General features: G+C 40.7%; 1 protein-coding gene across 1 annotated transcript; it reads left to right on the top strand.

The window, feature by feature from the left end:
• The first annotated feature begins 302 nt into the window (after positions 1-302).
• Positions 303-12,331, top strand: LOC130193264 (kinesin-like protein KIF23). Its single transcript, XM_056413712.1, is given in 25 exon segments — positions 303-358; positions 1,383-1,449; positions 1,678-1,806; positions 1,912-2,017; positions 2,282-2,418; positions 2,518-2,630; positions 2,760-2,930; positions 3,209-3,250; positions 3,626-3,738; positions 4,027-4,148; positions 4,330-4,432; positions 4,517-4,596; positions 4,728-4,847; positions 5,358-5,517; positions 5,640-5,804; positions 6,064-6,230; positions 6,362-6,458; positions 6,461-6,534; positions 7,407-7,622; positions 7,867-8,196; positions 9,767-10,000; positions 10,164-10,252; positions 10,894-10,945; positions 11,361-11,401; positions 11,648-12,331. Coding segments are annotated over 25 exon segments (2,958 nt in total). The 5' UTR covers positions 303-344; the 3' UTR covers positions 11,664-12,331.
• The last annotated feature ends 3,336 nt before the right edge of the window (positions 12,332-15,667 follow it).

The raw sequence follows: 15,667 nt of genomic DNA, 5'->3' as shown, positions 1-15,667 counted from the left end.
GCATGTGTTTTTACAATTAAATATCATACAGTGTAACCACTTGACCAATTTCCCCAAATAATATTTAATAAAATCATATTGAATCTCTTCCTAGCATGATGAATAGCGGTTAGTTATTTTATGTTCAAATGAACTGTAGTTAATTAGTTTCCGCCACATGAGTCAATTCAGTTTGTTGTAATCGATCAAATACGGGGAAAGATGCTGAAGGCGGGACTTCCGGTGCTGACAGCCGTGTCCGCTCCGTTATTGGTTGAAATATTAGCCACCCGGAAGTGAATTTTTCAAATCGAGAAGACGCGCTCTGTGTTCAGCGGAGAGGAGCTTAATACACAACACAAACAATGCAGAGACCAGCGTGAGTATTACCACCTTTTGATGATGTATTTTACACGATAAAAGGCTTACAATCTACAGCTATGTATCGTGTGAGTTATATGGCCTAGGTGCTTATTAGTAATGACCTTTTAGCGGTTGTTGAGAAGAAACACTCCGTAAAGTTGCCACAGCTCGCGCTCTAATGAACGAGCCGCGGTTCCTAAACCTAACTGTATCTCTTTATAACTGACGCATCTATCGCCAATGTGGGTTACGTGTGTGCGTGAAAAGGTCAACACGTTCTCCCGCTTTGGTTATTGTAATGTTAAAGTGTCAAATATCGTGTTACGTTCGTATTTTTCATTATTGTCACCTGTGAATAGTCGTTAGCACCTGAGCTGACTTAACGCTAGCTAACGAACGTTAGCTTAGTTAACTAATGCTACATAAGTTGACGATAGTTTTCGTAAAGCTAACGGATAAACGAGTTTATATATATATATATATATATATGTGTGTATAAATGAAGAAGAGACACATGATACAAAGGCATTAGTCCATCAACTTAACATACATCAAATTATATCTATTAATTTCGTAGAATTTTTTTAAGAGTGTTATTATATAATATATATATATTTATTCATAAATTTCATTTATTGCAAATGTGAGTGTGTATATATATATAAATATAGTGTTGGTATTAGCTATATGGACACTTTTGGTTATGAACATAAGTACATGTTCACGCTTGTGTACCTCTAAGCATATAGTTTGGCCTCAGTTCCTATTTAGGGGAATACTTATGTTAAAAGGGTTTTTCCAAGTTTTTCGGTCTCTAAATGATGATGCAAAAACAATTATCTGACTTTGGTGTGAAAGAGTTTGAGTATGAATTGGACCTCAAGAGTGTGAGCTACGTAATGTTCAGATGTCCACAGAGTCTAATTTACTCTGGTGAATGATCAGGATTATTTAGGAAGTGATGTGTCTAATTAATTGAATGCAGCATGCCTTTTTGTTTGTGTGCTTTGACATTGATTCTGTAATTCTTTATCACTCAGAAAAGCAAAGACTCCTCGGAGGCCGGGGCCGAAAAAGGCATCCAACATAGAGAAAGATCCGGTTGGAGTAAGTAAACACTGCTTACTTTGTTACTTTAAAAACTTGAATCTACTCTTCTGACAAGACGACACCTGTGGGTTAATGAAGTCGGGAGACATCTGTGTTCTACTCACTGAATTTGTGACTGGCAACATAGGCTGATGACTAGTTAATGTTAGGTTTATCTGAATGTAGTTATTCCACTTTGCAATGGCTTCACACCCATAGGCCTCATCTAGACATTCATCTCTGTAGGTATACTGTCGTATACGCCCACTTGGAGCAGAAGATGAGGAATGTTGTGTTGAGATGATCAGCAGCTCCACAATTCAGTTACATGCTCCCGATGGACTTAAAGCCAACCGCAATGGGGAATTCAAAGAGGTAAGTGTGCTGCTGGCCATGAATTGACCACCTATACTTGTTCTTGTTTCCTAACTGGTATATAACATGATGCTTTTTTACATTTTGTTTCCTTTTATCCTCTAGACACAGTACTCATTTAAAAAAGTATTTGGTATTAACACCAATCAAATAGAGCTGTTTGAGGATGTTGCCAAGCCTCTGATAGAGGACCTTATTCATTGTAAAAACGGTGAGTGAATTCAAGTGTTTTTTAAAGGCAGAAATGTGCGCTGTGCAGAATCTCATCTATAATTGATCAACAGAAGATTTGTTGCATTTTTTTTTAATACTTTATTAATCACTGAATTCTAATTGGGATTTTGACTGTTCGTCAGTCAAAACATGCAATCACACATGTACTTTTTATCAGGCTAACATAACATATAATAAATAAAATCAGCCTTAATTCCTGTGTGAAAAGTGTTTGTGTAATTGTGATATTCCATGTTCATAGGTCTGCTGTTTACGTATGGTGTTACTGGAAGTGGGAAGACCTTCACCATGACCGGCTCACCTGGTGAAGGTGGACTCCTCCCCCGCTCTTTAGACATACTCTTCAACACCATCGGTCCCTTTCAGGCCAAACGATTTGTAAGAATTTTGCTCGTTTGGTGTTTTAAAAAAGCACATTTTTTGGGGAAGGGTGGTAAGGGGAGGTCATGTGTTTCTAAAATGTTTTATCTTCATCAGGTGTTTAAACCAGATGAAAAAAATGGGATGGAGATCCAGGGTCAAGTTGATGCTCTCCTGGAGAGGCAGAAGCGAGACAATCAGCAGTCTGTGCCCAAAACGCCATCCTCCAGGTAACTACGAGTAACTTAGTAACTTTATTTCACGTCTTACTTTCTGTGCTTTTTATGGTGTGACAACTACTTGTGTAGTTTGAGGAACACGTTTAATGATGTTGCTTTTCTTATGGGTTTGTTTTTCAGGCAGAAGGCTGACCCAGAGTTCGCGGATATGATCAGCTCAGAGGAGGCGTGCAAATTTGAGAATGTGGATGAAGACTGTTGTTACAGTGTTTTTGTGTCCTACATCGAGATCTACAACAACTATATCTACGATCTGCTCGAAGATGCTCCGTTTGACCCCATCAGACCAAAGTAAGAGACGGCAGATTAAACCTGTGTTTTTTTTTCTCCCACCCAGGGATTGTCTGTACATTGCATATTTTCTATCCAAGTTTCTTTTTGGTTTATTTTACGAGGTGGCTCTGGAGTAAATGAATAGAGCAGAGAATAAATGTACTCCCTCCATAAGTGTGATCTGTAAATGTTGAGCTAGTGTATGACAACCAGTCTGACTGTGTGCTGACTACTTTCATTGGTAGACTTTTTTTCATGTTTACAAGATGCGCTTTTAAATAACATGTTTTTGATAGGTGGCTCGGTGGAGGCACGCCTGTGCGGAACAATGAGCTCATGTATGTGGCCAGTGAACGTACATTAGACTGTTTACTCATAGCCGTAACGTGACTGTAGCTGCTATCACTACTTGGGTCATCAGTGTTGTTCCATGCCATTAATCCAAAGCCCTGTAAATGACATACGTGTAGCTCTCTGGCTTTTGTGTCATTTTGGTGGCTCCCTGCTGTGGAGATGCGTAGCTTCCCTGAATGGCTCAACCCTGTGTGCATGCGCCTGTAACCCTCAATGTGTCCCTAGATTGTATTGCTCTTTTAAAAAACGTGAACACTAACATCAAGTAATTGTGGTTTTTAGCTCTCGCTGCTCGTCTTACTAAAGCGACACTTCGGCGTGTTTCCGTTATGTTGATTCTTGTCATCAACTTTTTTCAGAGCGCCCCAATCAAAGATTCTCCGTGAAGATCAGAATCACAACATGTACGTGGCGGGCTGCACAGAAGTCGAGGTCAAATCGACAGAAGATGCTTTTGAAGTCTTTTGGAAGGGTGAGTGGTAATAATTACACTCTTATGGTGGCTTTGTATTATATTTAATGTTATTATGTCTTCTTTTAACATGCACACATTTAAATTACGTTTCCCACTACGTTTTTAAACTTATTTTAAATGTTTTTCTTATAATATATGTTTTGCATCTTATTATATAAACTATCATCAGCATTTATAGTCCGTCTACCAATCAAACCAACAGGAATCATTGGGAAAAAAGCAGAAGTAGTTATGTTGTTGTTTTTGTAAACACACTTTATTAATAATGCGCTGCTTCTTCTCCAGGACAAAAGAAAAGGAGGATAGCCAACACTGAACTTAACTGTGAATCCAGTCGCTCTCACAGCGTGTTCACAGTAAAGTTGGCTCAGGCACCACTCGATGCTGATGGGGACCACATTCTACAGGTGACATGCAGCTTACTTTTTCTTTTTTTAATTGTTGAAATGTGTCCTGTTTTTTCTGTGATGAATGTCTATTCCACAATAGCCAGTGAGTTGTTAGTTTTTATCTGACAAAGCAGATCAAATGCAAAGGATTCCAGCCGATGTTTGTTGACGCTAACATCGCTTGTTATTAAATTGAAAGGACAAAAACCAGGTGAACGTGAGCCAGCTGTGTCTGGTGGACCTGGCCGGCAGCGAGCGCACCAGCAGAACCAGAGCCGAGGGGAGCCGTCTGCGCGAAGCGGGTCAGTTCATGTCCGGTTGTGCCAGAGGGTGTTTCTGTGTATCTGCTGGCTTTCAACACGTCTCTGGTTATGTGTCATTTACAGGTAATATTAACCAGTCCCTGATGACGCTGCGCACATGTATGGAAGTCCTGCGTGAAAACCAGATGTGTGGAACTAATAAGGTTTGTATTATTTTCATCTGTTCATCAAGAAATTCTCACTTTATTATTTGTTTTTATTTCTATGTACAGCAATATTTATAATCTTGTTTGTTAATTTGGTGCATTTTCACAGAGTCTGTATCTTCTTCCAGATGGTGCCGTACAGAGACTCTAAAGTTACACATCTGTTTAAAAACTACTTTGACGGAGAAGGAAAAGTCAGGATGATTGTGTGCGTCAACCCAAAGGTGGATGATTATGACGAAACTATGGTAAGACATTGTTTTTGTGTTGCCAAATAGTTTGAAGGTAAAATCTTGTGTCTTTGTTGTCAATATTTTTACTAAAAGAAAAATCATCTTATCCTCTGCAACACTGAGCTGTGGGCTGGTTAGCCATCAAACTGCAATCTAAATTTTATTAAATGGTTAGATGTATAATGCATAGTTTTAGGGTTGAGCAATATATCAATATTGGATCTATATGGTGAATTGGAACTTGATATCATCTTAGAATTTGGATATTGTAATATGGTATAAGAGTTTTGTTTTCCTGGTTTTTAAAGACTGCATGACCGTAAAGTGGTCAATTCTTGCTAAATTTACCTGAATGTTCTCTCTGTTCTACTATATGCCTTTACGTAGTCATTATTTCCAAACATCACTGATTATTTCTGGAAAAAATTGTGCGTGAATACACAATCGTCAACCCTACAATGATGTTGCAAAATCGCTATCACGGTATTTGTCGTTTCTAATGGTGTTCTGTTGCATGCGCTGCAGCTGGTGATGCGTTTCGCGGAGATGACCCAGGAGGTGGAGGTGGCGCGGCCGATTGACCGGCCAATCTGTGGCCTGGCCGCAGGACGCCGACACAGAAACCGCGCCTTCAAAGATGAGCTGTCGCGTCGCCTGGATGAGCGAGGCGGTCCAAATAATGCCCGTAAATCACGCTCTAATCTCTACTGCCTGCTCTTTGTGCTCGTATCACGCAAGATGTGAAGTTCATAAATGTAACGGAACGACGAGCGCAAACCTTTCCGTGCCGTGTTCCCTTTCTCACAGCCGATGACCCAGCTCTCCTCAATCAGCTCATGGAAAGCCTTCCGGCCCTGCCCAACTTCGAGCTGGTGGACCCAGCTGATGATCAGTCGTTGCCCCGCCTGATTGAGATCCTGGAAACGAGGCACCGTGTCCGTCAGATGATGGCACAGCAGTACGACCAAACCGGTACTGTTCCATTTTCTAACCCATTCAAACCCATTTTTTTTTCTGGTAGCAAAGAATGAATGAATTTTGGAGTTGCACAATGATCATACATTTTTTTAAAGTCAGCATTTATTCAAACTGTGGCCATCAGTGATGGATGACTCTCTACTCTTGATTAGTCGTTGAATTTATAGGAGGTTTTTCTGTGCACTGATGTTTTTTTCTTTCTTTCAAGGACAATATTGTATCCAATCAACACTGATTTTGTTTTCTCCCGCAGCAAATACACTGAAGTCCATGTTCCAGCAGATCGACGGTCAGATCAATGCAAAGGAGACGTTCCTTCATGATCAACGATGCAAACTGAGCGAGAAAGACAAAGTCATCGTCAGCCAGGGGGCGGAGCTCGAACGGTTGGAGAGAAAATCCAAGACGTTGGAATACAAGGTCACTCCCACCGTGGAAAAAGACTCTTAGCATCATTTTAAACATGCTTTTAAAAACAAGGATATGTGAATTAACTCTTTAAGTGAGGCTTGTCCAGCTTTGTTTTCACACCGCTGGTCTTCCCCCTTCAGGTGGATATCCTGCAGAAGACGACGGACATGTATGAGCAGGAGAAGCGTTTACTGCGGCAGGAGCTGGAGACGCGGGAGCAGCGGCTCCAGAGAGAGCAGGGGACAGGAGGCGCATGGAGCAGCGCATGCAGGGCATGGTGACGGACACCAAATTCAAGTGGGAGAAGGAGTGTGTAAGTGGAATTATTAGTGGTGGCGCCACTATTTTTTGGGGGTTTGTACATTGACATAGTTTAAATCCGTGCAGCTGCATGTTTGTACAATAATGTCCACGTCATGCATTAGTAGTCTACTAGTACAAACAAAACATAAGGACAGATGATGATGAACAATTGTTATATATTTGTTGTGGCCAATACAGATTCGCTAACAAATAATATACATTTTACAAATGCAAAACTGAAGAAGAAAATTTATAGATATTTAGTTTTAATGTATATTTTCCTACGACAGCCATATTTAGAGAGCCTTCAATGTCTCTAAAATAAGCAATACATTCATTTATTGTCTACAAGTAGCATTTATTCCTTTAACCCTCCTGTTACCTTTAGGGTCAATTTGATGTTGGTGTTCTTTGGGGTCAATTTGACCCCAGGCTGTTTTTCACTGTGTCAAACATATAAGAAATATCAACTTTTTTATATATTTAAAGGGCTATTTAGGTAGTCAACAAAAACACATAAAGTACCTCACACTTAAACTTGGGAAACAATATTAATTCTAATAATTTTTTGGAGGTTTTAATTGCTGGGGTAAAATTGACCCCACGGGTAAAATATGTTAGTAAATGTGAAGGAAACAGGAGGGTTAAAAAAAAAAAAGAAGAAGAAGCTGTGGCTCTGTGACAGATTTTTGTCCAATTTTAAAGGATAAAATACCTCAAAGCCTCATTATGTATTTACTATCTGCAGTGCAAGAACTTTGTGGCTGGAATTCTTTTTTTATACCTCCTGTTAATTTGAGAAAAAATAAGAAATGTCAGCCACAATACCTCGCAGAGAAAGTTGCCATGTAGGATTCGATGATGAGACCGTTTTCCAATTAGGAGAGGCGAGTGAACGCCAAGCAGCTGGAGATGCAGAACAAGTTGTGGGTGAAGGACGAGAAGTTGAAGCAGCTCAAGGCCATAGTGACAGAGAGCAACAGCAGCAGTGGCGTCGGCGTGTTTCCCACCGAGCGTCCAGAGAAACCAGAGAGGCCCTCGCGGGAGAGGGATCACAACGTCGGCCAGGCGAGGTCCGCCTCGCCATCGCCGCTTCACGTGAGTCGTTTGCGCCGCCGCGCCGCCTCTTCCATCCACGTGCACCTCAACATTCTCCTGTGAATCTTTATTTAATGTGGAAATTGTGCATGTCACTAATTGTCACTGTGGTGATTGTAAATGATGCCTCTGCTTCCTGAACACAGCGTTTCCTCTTTCCTGTATCACCCTGTTGTTGTGTTTGTGTTCATCTGGAGCCCCTAACACCCACACTGCTTGGCCCCGTTCCCCCATCACTTTTCAGGACTTCAGCCAAACTCCCTCCCACCCAAATCCAGCCAGTGTTAGGGCCGTTCAGGACGCTTACCCCGACAGCACCACCTCCTCCTCCTCCTCAGCATCCTCAGCCTATCCCTCAGTATCCTCCTGCATCTCTGATTGGGAGCACAGGTTCCCCGTAGACTCGAGCGGCCGAGCTAGGCACTCTGGGACTCCGCAGTTCAGGAGCCGGACTCCCGCCCCGTGCCTCGGCGCCAGCAGCGTGGGTCGCAGGAGAGGCCAGCGCTGGGCCGCAGACACCGAGGCCCCTGCTCCGACTCTCGTCTCTGGGCTAGACCTAGAGTCAGGCACAAGGGTTAGTGTGTGTGTGTGTGTGTGTGTGTGTAATGGAGCCTAGATGTCCTCAAGGATGTGTTTGTAGTTCACGCCTCGCCTTTAGTGTAGAACTGCTCCCGTATCGGGCTCAGCAGACGTCTGCTTGTTTAGAAATGCATCAAGTCGAAGCGCTGCATCGGTGTCTGCCGGTGTGTCTCTGATCCAGACTACAAGGCACACTGATGTCACGCTAGTAAATCATCTCGACCTGCATCTAAAGCCGCCGTAGTAGTCGTAGTAGTAGTTGCATCATGTTTGTTCTGCTTTCTATTGCTTGTGGCTAACTGCGCTCTGGAATAGTTCTTCCCTTGTACTTCATCACATTTGGTCAGTGGCCACACGTAAAATGGCAAATGGACTATCGGCACTAAAAGTAAACACGCACTCACTGTCACGTAGACCGATGCAGAAAGTTTCATGTTAGATGTTCAAAGAAATTGGATCAGAAATGGGTCGGGAAGAAAACACTTAAACCCTCATTGCACTCGATGTCGGTTTGGTTTGATGTGGCCTGACGCTGAGGCGTCTCCGTGTGCTCAGCTGGCACAAACATCTTGAGTCCCACTGTTTAACAATGACTCAAATCAAAACAAATGTCCATCGCGTGCTCACTTTTATGTCTCCGTGGGATTAAAAGACATATTTGGGGGTTTTTGGGTTCCCACGTGAAGAAATGAGCGCCAACCTTGACTTGACTTAATGTCCCACAGTTGGAAATGTTCTGAGTGTACACATGTGGAGCAAACCGACAAATTAAAACATGCAGCGTCGTACGGAGATAATTACAATTTATGCACACGTGCGGCTGTTTGGTGTTTTGGTCAAAGTCTGAATCCAAGCCTTTGATTTGCTTTGTATTTCTAATGATAATAATCATAAAAATAGTTTTACAGACTTTGTTCCAGACTTCTGAATTGCTGCCAACATTTTCTTCAGCCATTTCCAATAATTAATGAGGTGGAACGAAACAGCCATTCAGTCTGATTATGTGGCTGACTGACCTCGACTATGTAGACATTATAATCTTCACTCCAACATTGTTATATGTCGGGACCAAAACAGATTAATTTAGGGTCTTTGGTCTTTGACTTCACTGAAACATTTGCCATTATTTAAACAAACATCGTCACCTCTGTGTTTTTAGAGACTAGATATTAGTCTGCATGTCGTCTGAACTGCTCAACTCATTTCACTACTTTTTGCGCCTCTTTGCCTGTTCGTTCTTATTCACTCTACTGGGCTATTGGTTACTTTCTGAAAATATGTATTGCTGGAAGTCCAGATTATTGTTTGAGGTGAGATTTTGAGGCTCCGTGTTAAGGGTTATAATGTATTGGAAATGCTTGTGCCCTAAGAAATTATTAATTTGAAAACCTCCGTAGTGGACTTGTCCCTCTTGGGCTTCCAGCGGTACATGTACTTTCAACACACGCTAACGCCCTCTAATGATCAACCGTCACTACTAAACCCCAACAACACTTGAAATGGTCCCTACTGGTGTCACATGTAATTAACTTGCTGGTTTGTTTCTCTCACGCTGGGATCCCCAGACGGGCACTCCGGTTCATCCAATGCACCGGCGCTCACACTCGGCGGGTGGGGAGAAATGGGTAGACCACAATCCGGCTTCTAATTTGGACCTAGACTCTGTCATGCAGCCAATCTTGCCCAATGCAATAACGGTGTCGACCCCAAATGAGAAAGCTCTGTCCAAATGCCAAAAGTATGTGCTGAGACATCAAGAGCTTGCCTCAGACGGGGAGATCGAGACCAAATTGATCAAGGTAAAAACCGCATGATTGCTTGAGACTTATGATTTTGACTTAATCACATTCTGTTTGATGTCACATTGATGTTTTGTATTTCACTGGGCAATGGATACCTTTTTTTCTCTCCTGTATTCCCCTCTGAACATTTTTGAGTTGTTTTCTTTTTTAACTTCCTCAGGGCAATGTTTTTAAGACGAGAGGCGGCGGACAGGCGGTCCAGTTCACCGACATTGAGACGCTTAAACACGAGTGCCCAACGGCATCAAGGTACAGTATTTGCCCAAGTACAACCCGATGATAAAGTGACGTGAAACTTGCCAGTTTTTTTATTTTTATTTGGCAGTGTCATGTCAATTCAGGTCCGATCATACCTTAAAACACAATGTTAAAATGTACATGTATAATCATGTATGTAGGTGCCACATCCTTTTTCCCCCTTTTTTTTTTTTTTTTTACCATGTAGCTTGAACGTACACTTTTGAACATTTTGTTTTGAGAGGAGAAAATTGCGACGGAATTAAAATTGAGGAGTCAAAAAAGCACCGCCACACAGCCAGTGGTCGGGCCCGTTCCACACGGAGGTTTTTCTGCGTGTTTCAACACTTGTAGGCACAAGCATCTCGTTTATCTTTTTGTCATTTACAATTCTACCCTTAACGTTACATGTCTGAAAGGGAGTAGAAAAAAGAGTTTGGTTTGTCTCTCCTCCCACAAACAGTTGGGTTGACTCCAAAAATCTGTAATATTTTGTAAATCAATGCTCAAACTGGTCAGGTAAAATGTCGTTACATTCATGAGGTTTTAGAGATGCTAATCCATCTATCCATTATCGCATATGTCAATAAACTCTGTTTACATCTATTGTGAAAAATTGGCAATTAGTTCAAGTTGATCTGTTTTCGTTTCAGTCGCAAGAGAGGCTCCGGGTCTGAAGACGGAATGGAGGACATAGAAAATAGGGTACGCTCTAAATTAATTAAATAAAACAAGAAGATATATATACACACACACACAACATTTAATTATAAGTGCTTTCTGGTTTAGTTTATTTTATCTTATTTTTTATTTAGTGTGTTAACATTTACTTTATAATATTTGACATGTCATGTTTCAATGTTTAGGATCTTTAGTTGGTAATTGTTCAACTCAAAATACTTTTTTATACAAATTGGATCATTTTGATTTGTGTCATTGTCCCTATTTCGTGTGTCAAACTATTTTTTTTTTTACTGGGTTTATTTAATAAGGGACAGTGCACATTGATACAAATATTTCAGTAAATGTGCCAGAGTTAGCCAAGAGGCTATTTTTCATCTGTAGTCCCAATGATGCTGATGTTAAGAACATTTTATTTCAACTTTTTCTCTCCCGTTAGGCTCCAGTGGCAAGCACAAGTTCAGGCTTCGGGTATCAAAAGTAAGCATTTTAACGTGTGTTTGTTATGTATATCAGCATTGTTTACCATGTTTAATACGGTTCCAGCTGTTTCGGAATTATTGTGGTGTGTTTGTGTGTGTATAGTTTTGTTTTGCTTTATATTATACAAATGGGTGACATTTATATATGTGTTTCTTTTGTGTAAATATTTAGATGTTGTTGCCTTTGGCTTTAAAATCGTGTTTATTGAGGTTTGTGCATTTTTTTCTTTTTTCTCTCTTCCAGACGCAGGAAGCCGTAATTTGCTGGAGATATGAAGGAACTTCTTTTATTTCTTTTTCTTAAACACGCAATATTTTGCCTGACTATCGGGACAATGAAGAGACCGCCATGCGAAACTATGCATCTTTTTCTGGGCATTTTTCTATTATGACTGATTTTATTACACATTTTTAGGGTGCCGTTCTAGTTTGATCATAGTTGATCAATCAAGTGTCGATTGTAATTTGCTGGATTAATGTGTATTTTGTTTGTTTTGTTTAATGCTAGATTGATAACTTCTTAAAGACACAGACATTAAGTTGCCCAATATGAATATCCCATCACACATGTAATGTTTTCTTACATATTTTCACTGCTACCCAAAGACTAGACTATTTGAGCTTTTGAACAATAGAAAATGTTAATTTTTTTATCTATAGTGTCATTCCTGGCCTTTTTATCCAAGGGATACTCATTTATTGATGATCCACTGAGCACATGGCGGAGTAAAAAAAAAAAAAGCCTGCATTTTTAGAATAACAATATGCTGACATGTAAATAAAGCTGGTATGTACATTTTTGCAAAAAGTCAATCTCGGACTAACTGTCAATACATTTTGAAATGTTTTACTTCTGTTAATTGAAACGGCTCCTGAGACGTGTAACACACGTTCCTTTCTGCTGGCATTAAATATATTCAAACACCAAGCGTCGCCAAAATATTTTTTTTCATTCATGAAGACGGACTGTGTTTAACGTCTCCATCTTTACGTATCCAAAATACATCCTTAATTTATTTTACCATGCTATGGTAGTTTGCTTGTTAGCTGCTTCAACATTAAGATGAACTAAGTTAATGATTAGTTTTTGAAGGTTCTCCACCTGTTTGATCAGAGCTGGGGCATTAATCCTGTTTGTTGAATCTAAATTGCAAGGGGACTTCCAGTTAGTAATTTGTAAAAAAGAGCAAACTACGGGTCAGAACCATTACCTCTAACTTTCTGTCACACCGACTCGGCCTGAAGTCGGAACCTCGCGTTGAGGCGTAATACAGAAAATAGACACTTCCTGTTAGTTCAACTTTTTTTTTTTTTTTTTAACCAAACGCATCCAGGTAAGATGCTACCTGTTGGCGGGGAGCACTCTGGTCGTGTTGTACCAATTCTAATGTGACTGTTTTGTATCTGACCTTTCTGATGGAAACGAGTCTTTTGCATACACCTCGCTAATGGATGTCGAAAACGTCCAATTTCACAGTTGATTTGTTGGGCTTTTTTGCAGCATTTCTAATTAATTTGCCTGCCTAAAGGAGCATCACTGTATGTATGCAGTACATTTATTAGCTTTAATATGTCAAAACCACATTTTGTTCATGCAGAGGGGTCAGAAAGGTTGTAGTTCATAGTGTGAACTGCAGGTGGAAGTAGATACCTTTTGGAAGCATATATTTCTAGACAATCATTTAGTGTATTTAGATCTGTTTTATATACCTTTTTTAGATTTGCGCTTAAATCATCTTGAAGCTCGTGATATTTATTGCCAAACTTTTTTAAAGAAGACCAATCTAATATCCTGTTTTTTACATGTTTTTACCTGTTACTGCTTTACTGACTGAGCCGCGAACTTAACTTCGTTCTATGTTTTCACAATGACAATAAACATCCTTACCTTGATCTACAAGTTACTTTCCAGACCTGAAATGACCCAAAAACACAGAGTTTGACAGTCGCCCATTAATGGACGGCACCTCGCTTCCCAGGATGCCCCGCTGCGTCGTGGGAATCATTTCACACTGAAGGCCTGAACTACCAGGATGATGAGGTCATCGATTTGCTGAACTGCTTCTCTGCCTGGATGATGAGCTGTAATTAATGTCTCCCGAAGATTGAAATTTCACTTTACAGGCAAATGAAGCTGAAAAGTGTGCGTGGTAATGGGCAATGTGCACTTGTCAAATTAACTATGGGAGGCAATTGGGTGAGAGGAACTGGTTGATCAAATATGAGCTGTGGGTTTTTAACTCCATTTAGACGTAAAGTCAAACAGGCTGCCTGCTCACCTTTGTTTGAAGGTTGCCAATTTCATAGGGAGGCCTAAAATCTTAAAATAAAAATCGTCACGCATTAGTCGGTCATTTCCTGTGTTCTGTTGACCTCAGGATGTCCATCCTGTCTTGTGGCACAACCAGTTTGAGCACCAGTTGGAAGTGGTAACATTGGGGAAAACAGCCATCCGCCTATCTCAACTCCTGCTTCCAAGCTTGCCTGTGAAAATATTGACCCTTCCTCCCCCGCCTGTTTAACTAGCCGGCCTTTAAGCAGTGTCGGAGCAAATACCACATGACAGCACTGCTTTCCTAAATGGCTTCTTTAACTCAAACACTCGCTAATGGCTACTTAAACAGAGCGCCTCTTATCCGCCGCAGGCTTTGTGTTTGCTTTAGCACATTGTATTAAACCGGTCACCTTTTTGTGTACTGCTGAGTGTGAAAGTTAGAGATTACAATGTATTTGATGTTTGAGGCTTTTACTTTCAGTGTAATTTTCTTTTCGGTGTTACACAAGTATGATGTGGACACACCGTGTGTGGTGGGTTTTGTTGGCCTGGACACACACACACAGGGACTTGTTGTTGATCATGTTTTTAAAAGTGGAAAAGCAAGTAAAGATGCATAACGTTATAATAAAACAATAACGAACTTGGTTTATATGAGTGTTACCTAAGCATTTTGGTACATGGAGACTTTCTGGAAATAACTGCAAGTTGACTTTAATAACACGGTGGGTTATCTGCTTCTAGAACAGAAAGCCATCAGTTGGGATTTAATAGGACACACATCATTGTGCATAGTGCATTAAAAATCAATTATAAAATTAATGAATCAATTTATTGTCCCATAAACGATATTGAGGAGATGTTGTGACTAGCTCTGTTATGTTGGCTAGTTCTTTCTCCCCTACTGTAAATTCCCATTTCAAGGTTGTTGTTTTTTATGTCGTCATTAAACACAGAAATAAAGACACTTATGTTATGGCCATTAGTTTGTATTATTTTACAAATTAAAATCTTAACTCGATGTGCACTCACTCAATTTGCATCACGGCCCTAAAGTTAAAAACAAATAATAGTTATGTTAGTTTAGTGAAGCAAGGTTTCGCTTGAATTCAACAGAAAACTAGATTTACTGAGGCCCCAAATGCCTCGCGGCAACCACGTGACTTCCCTCGTTACGGCGCAGATGGTCCTCACCTGCGCTCGTGTCACTACTTTCACGATGGCCATTGGATACATTTAGTAACGTTTTCTATCTTTTACTTTAAACGAAAGTTAGGCTATGAATAAGTTATACGTTGGGAAGAGAGAAATAAGTACAGAAGAACAACAAATGACACGTTTCTGACCGAGACGCCGTGAGCTCGTGACTGAAACGGTTGACTACGTCAAGGTAACGTTGACCTTAAGTACCTATTGGTCAATAAGACTATTTTGGTGTTTTTACGGCTAACTAACTCGCCAACTACTTAACTATATTTCTCGCAGTTCGAGTTAAGTGGCTGGAGGATATTTAGTGCACGTTTTTGGGGAATGAAACGCAGAGTCCCAGTCTCGCGCTGGGGAAGAAGTGCACGCTTAAGTCCCACCGGAGTTGACACTGCTCGGCAGAGATGTGTAAGTTACCGCTGCTTCGTGACGTGTGCTGAGGCCGCAGTAATATTTCATAAAAACAAAATCACATGAGATTATTATCCGCTACTTTCAGGCCCACGCGAGTAACGTTTTGAAGCGCACGCATGCTCAGACTGAGCCACCTGCCTCCCGAGTCCCATCTGATAAAGTTACACAAGGTGAGTCAGAGTGACGTGGTATTAAGAGGTGCTGTGTTTTGGAAACATTTTTTATTTGTAAAAACAGCTTCATTTTTCCTCTTCTTCCAATCCCCCGAAGTTCACTAAACCTGTAAACTGATTCTAGATCTGTTGCGTCAGAACAACCCATTGCTTCAGTATAATGGTGCTTAATGGGCACAGCCAATCAGACACTCCT

Source organism: Pseudoliparis swirei, chromosome 4, assembly GCF_029220125.1.
Source record: "Pseudoliparis swirei isolate HS2019 ecotype Mariana Trench chromosome 4, NWPU_hadal_v1, whole genome shotgun sequence".
NCBI lineage: Eukaryota > Metazoa > Chordata > Actinopteri > Perciformes > Liparidae > Pseudoliparis > Pseudoliparis swirei.
Note: the sequence above shows the minus strand (reverse complement) of the source record. Positions and strands in the feature narration are given on the sequence as shown.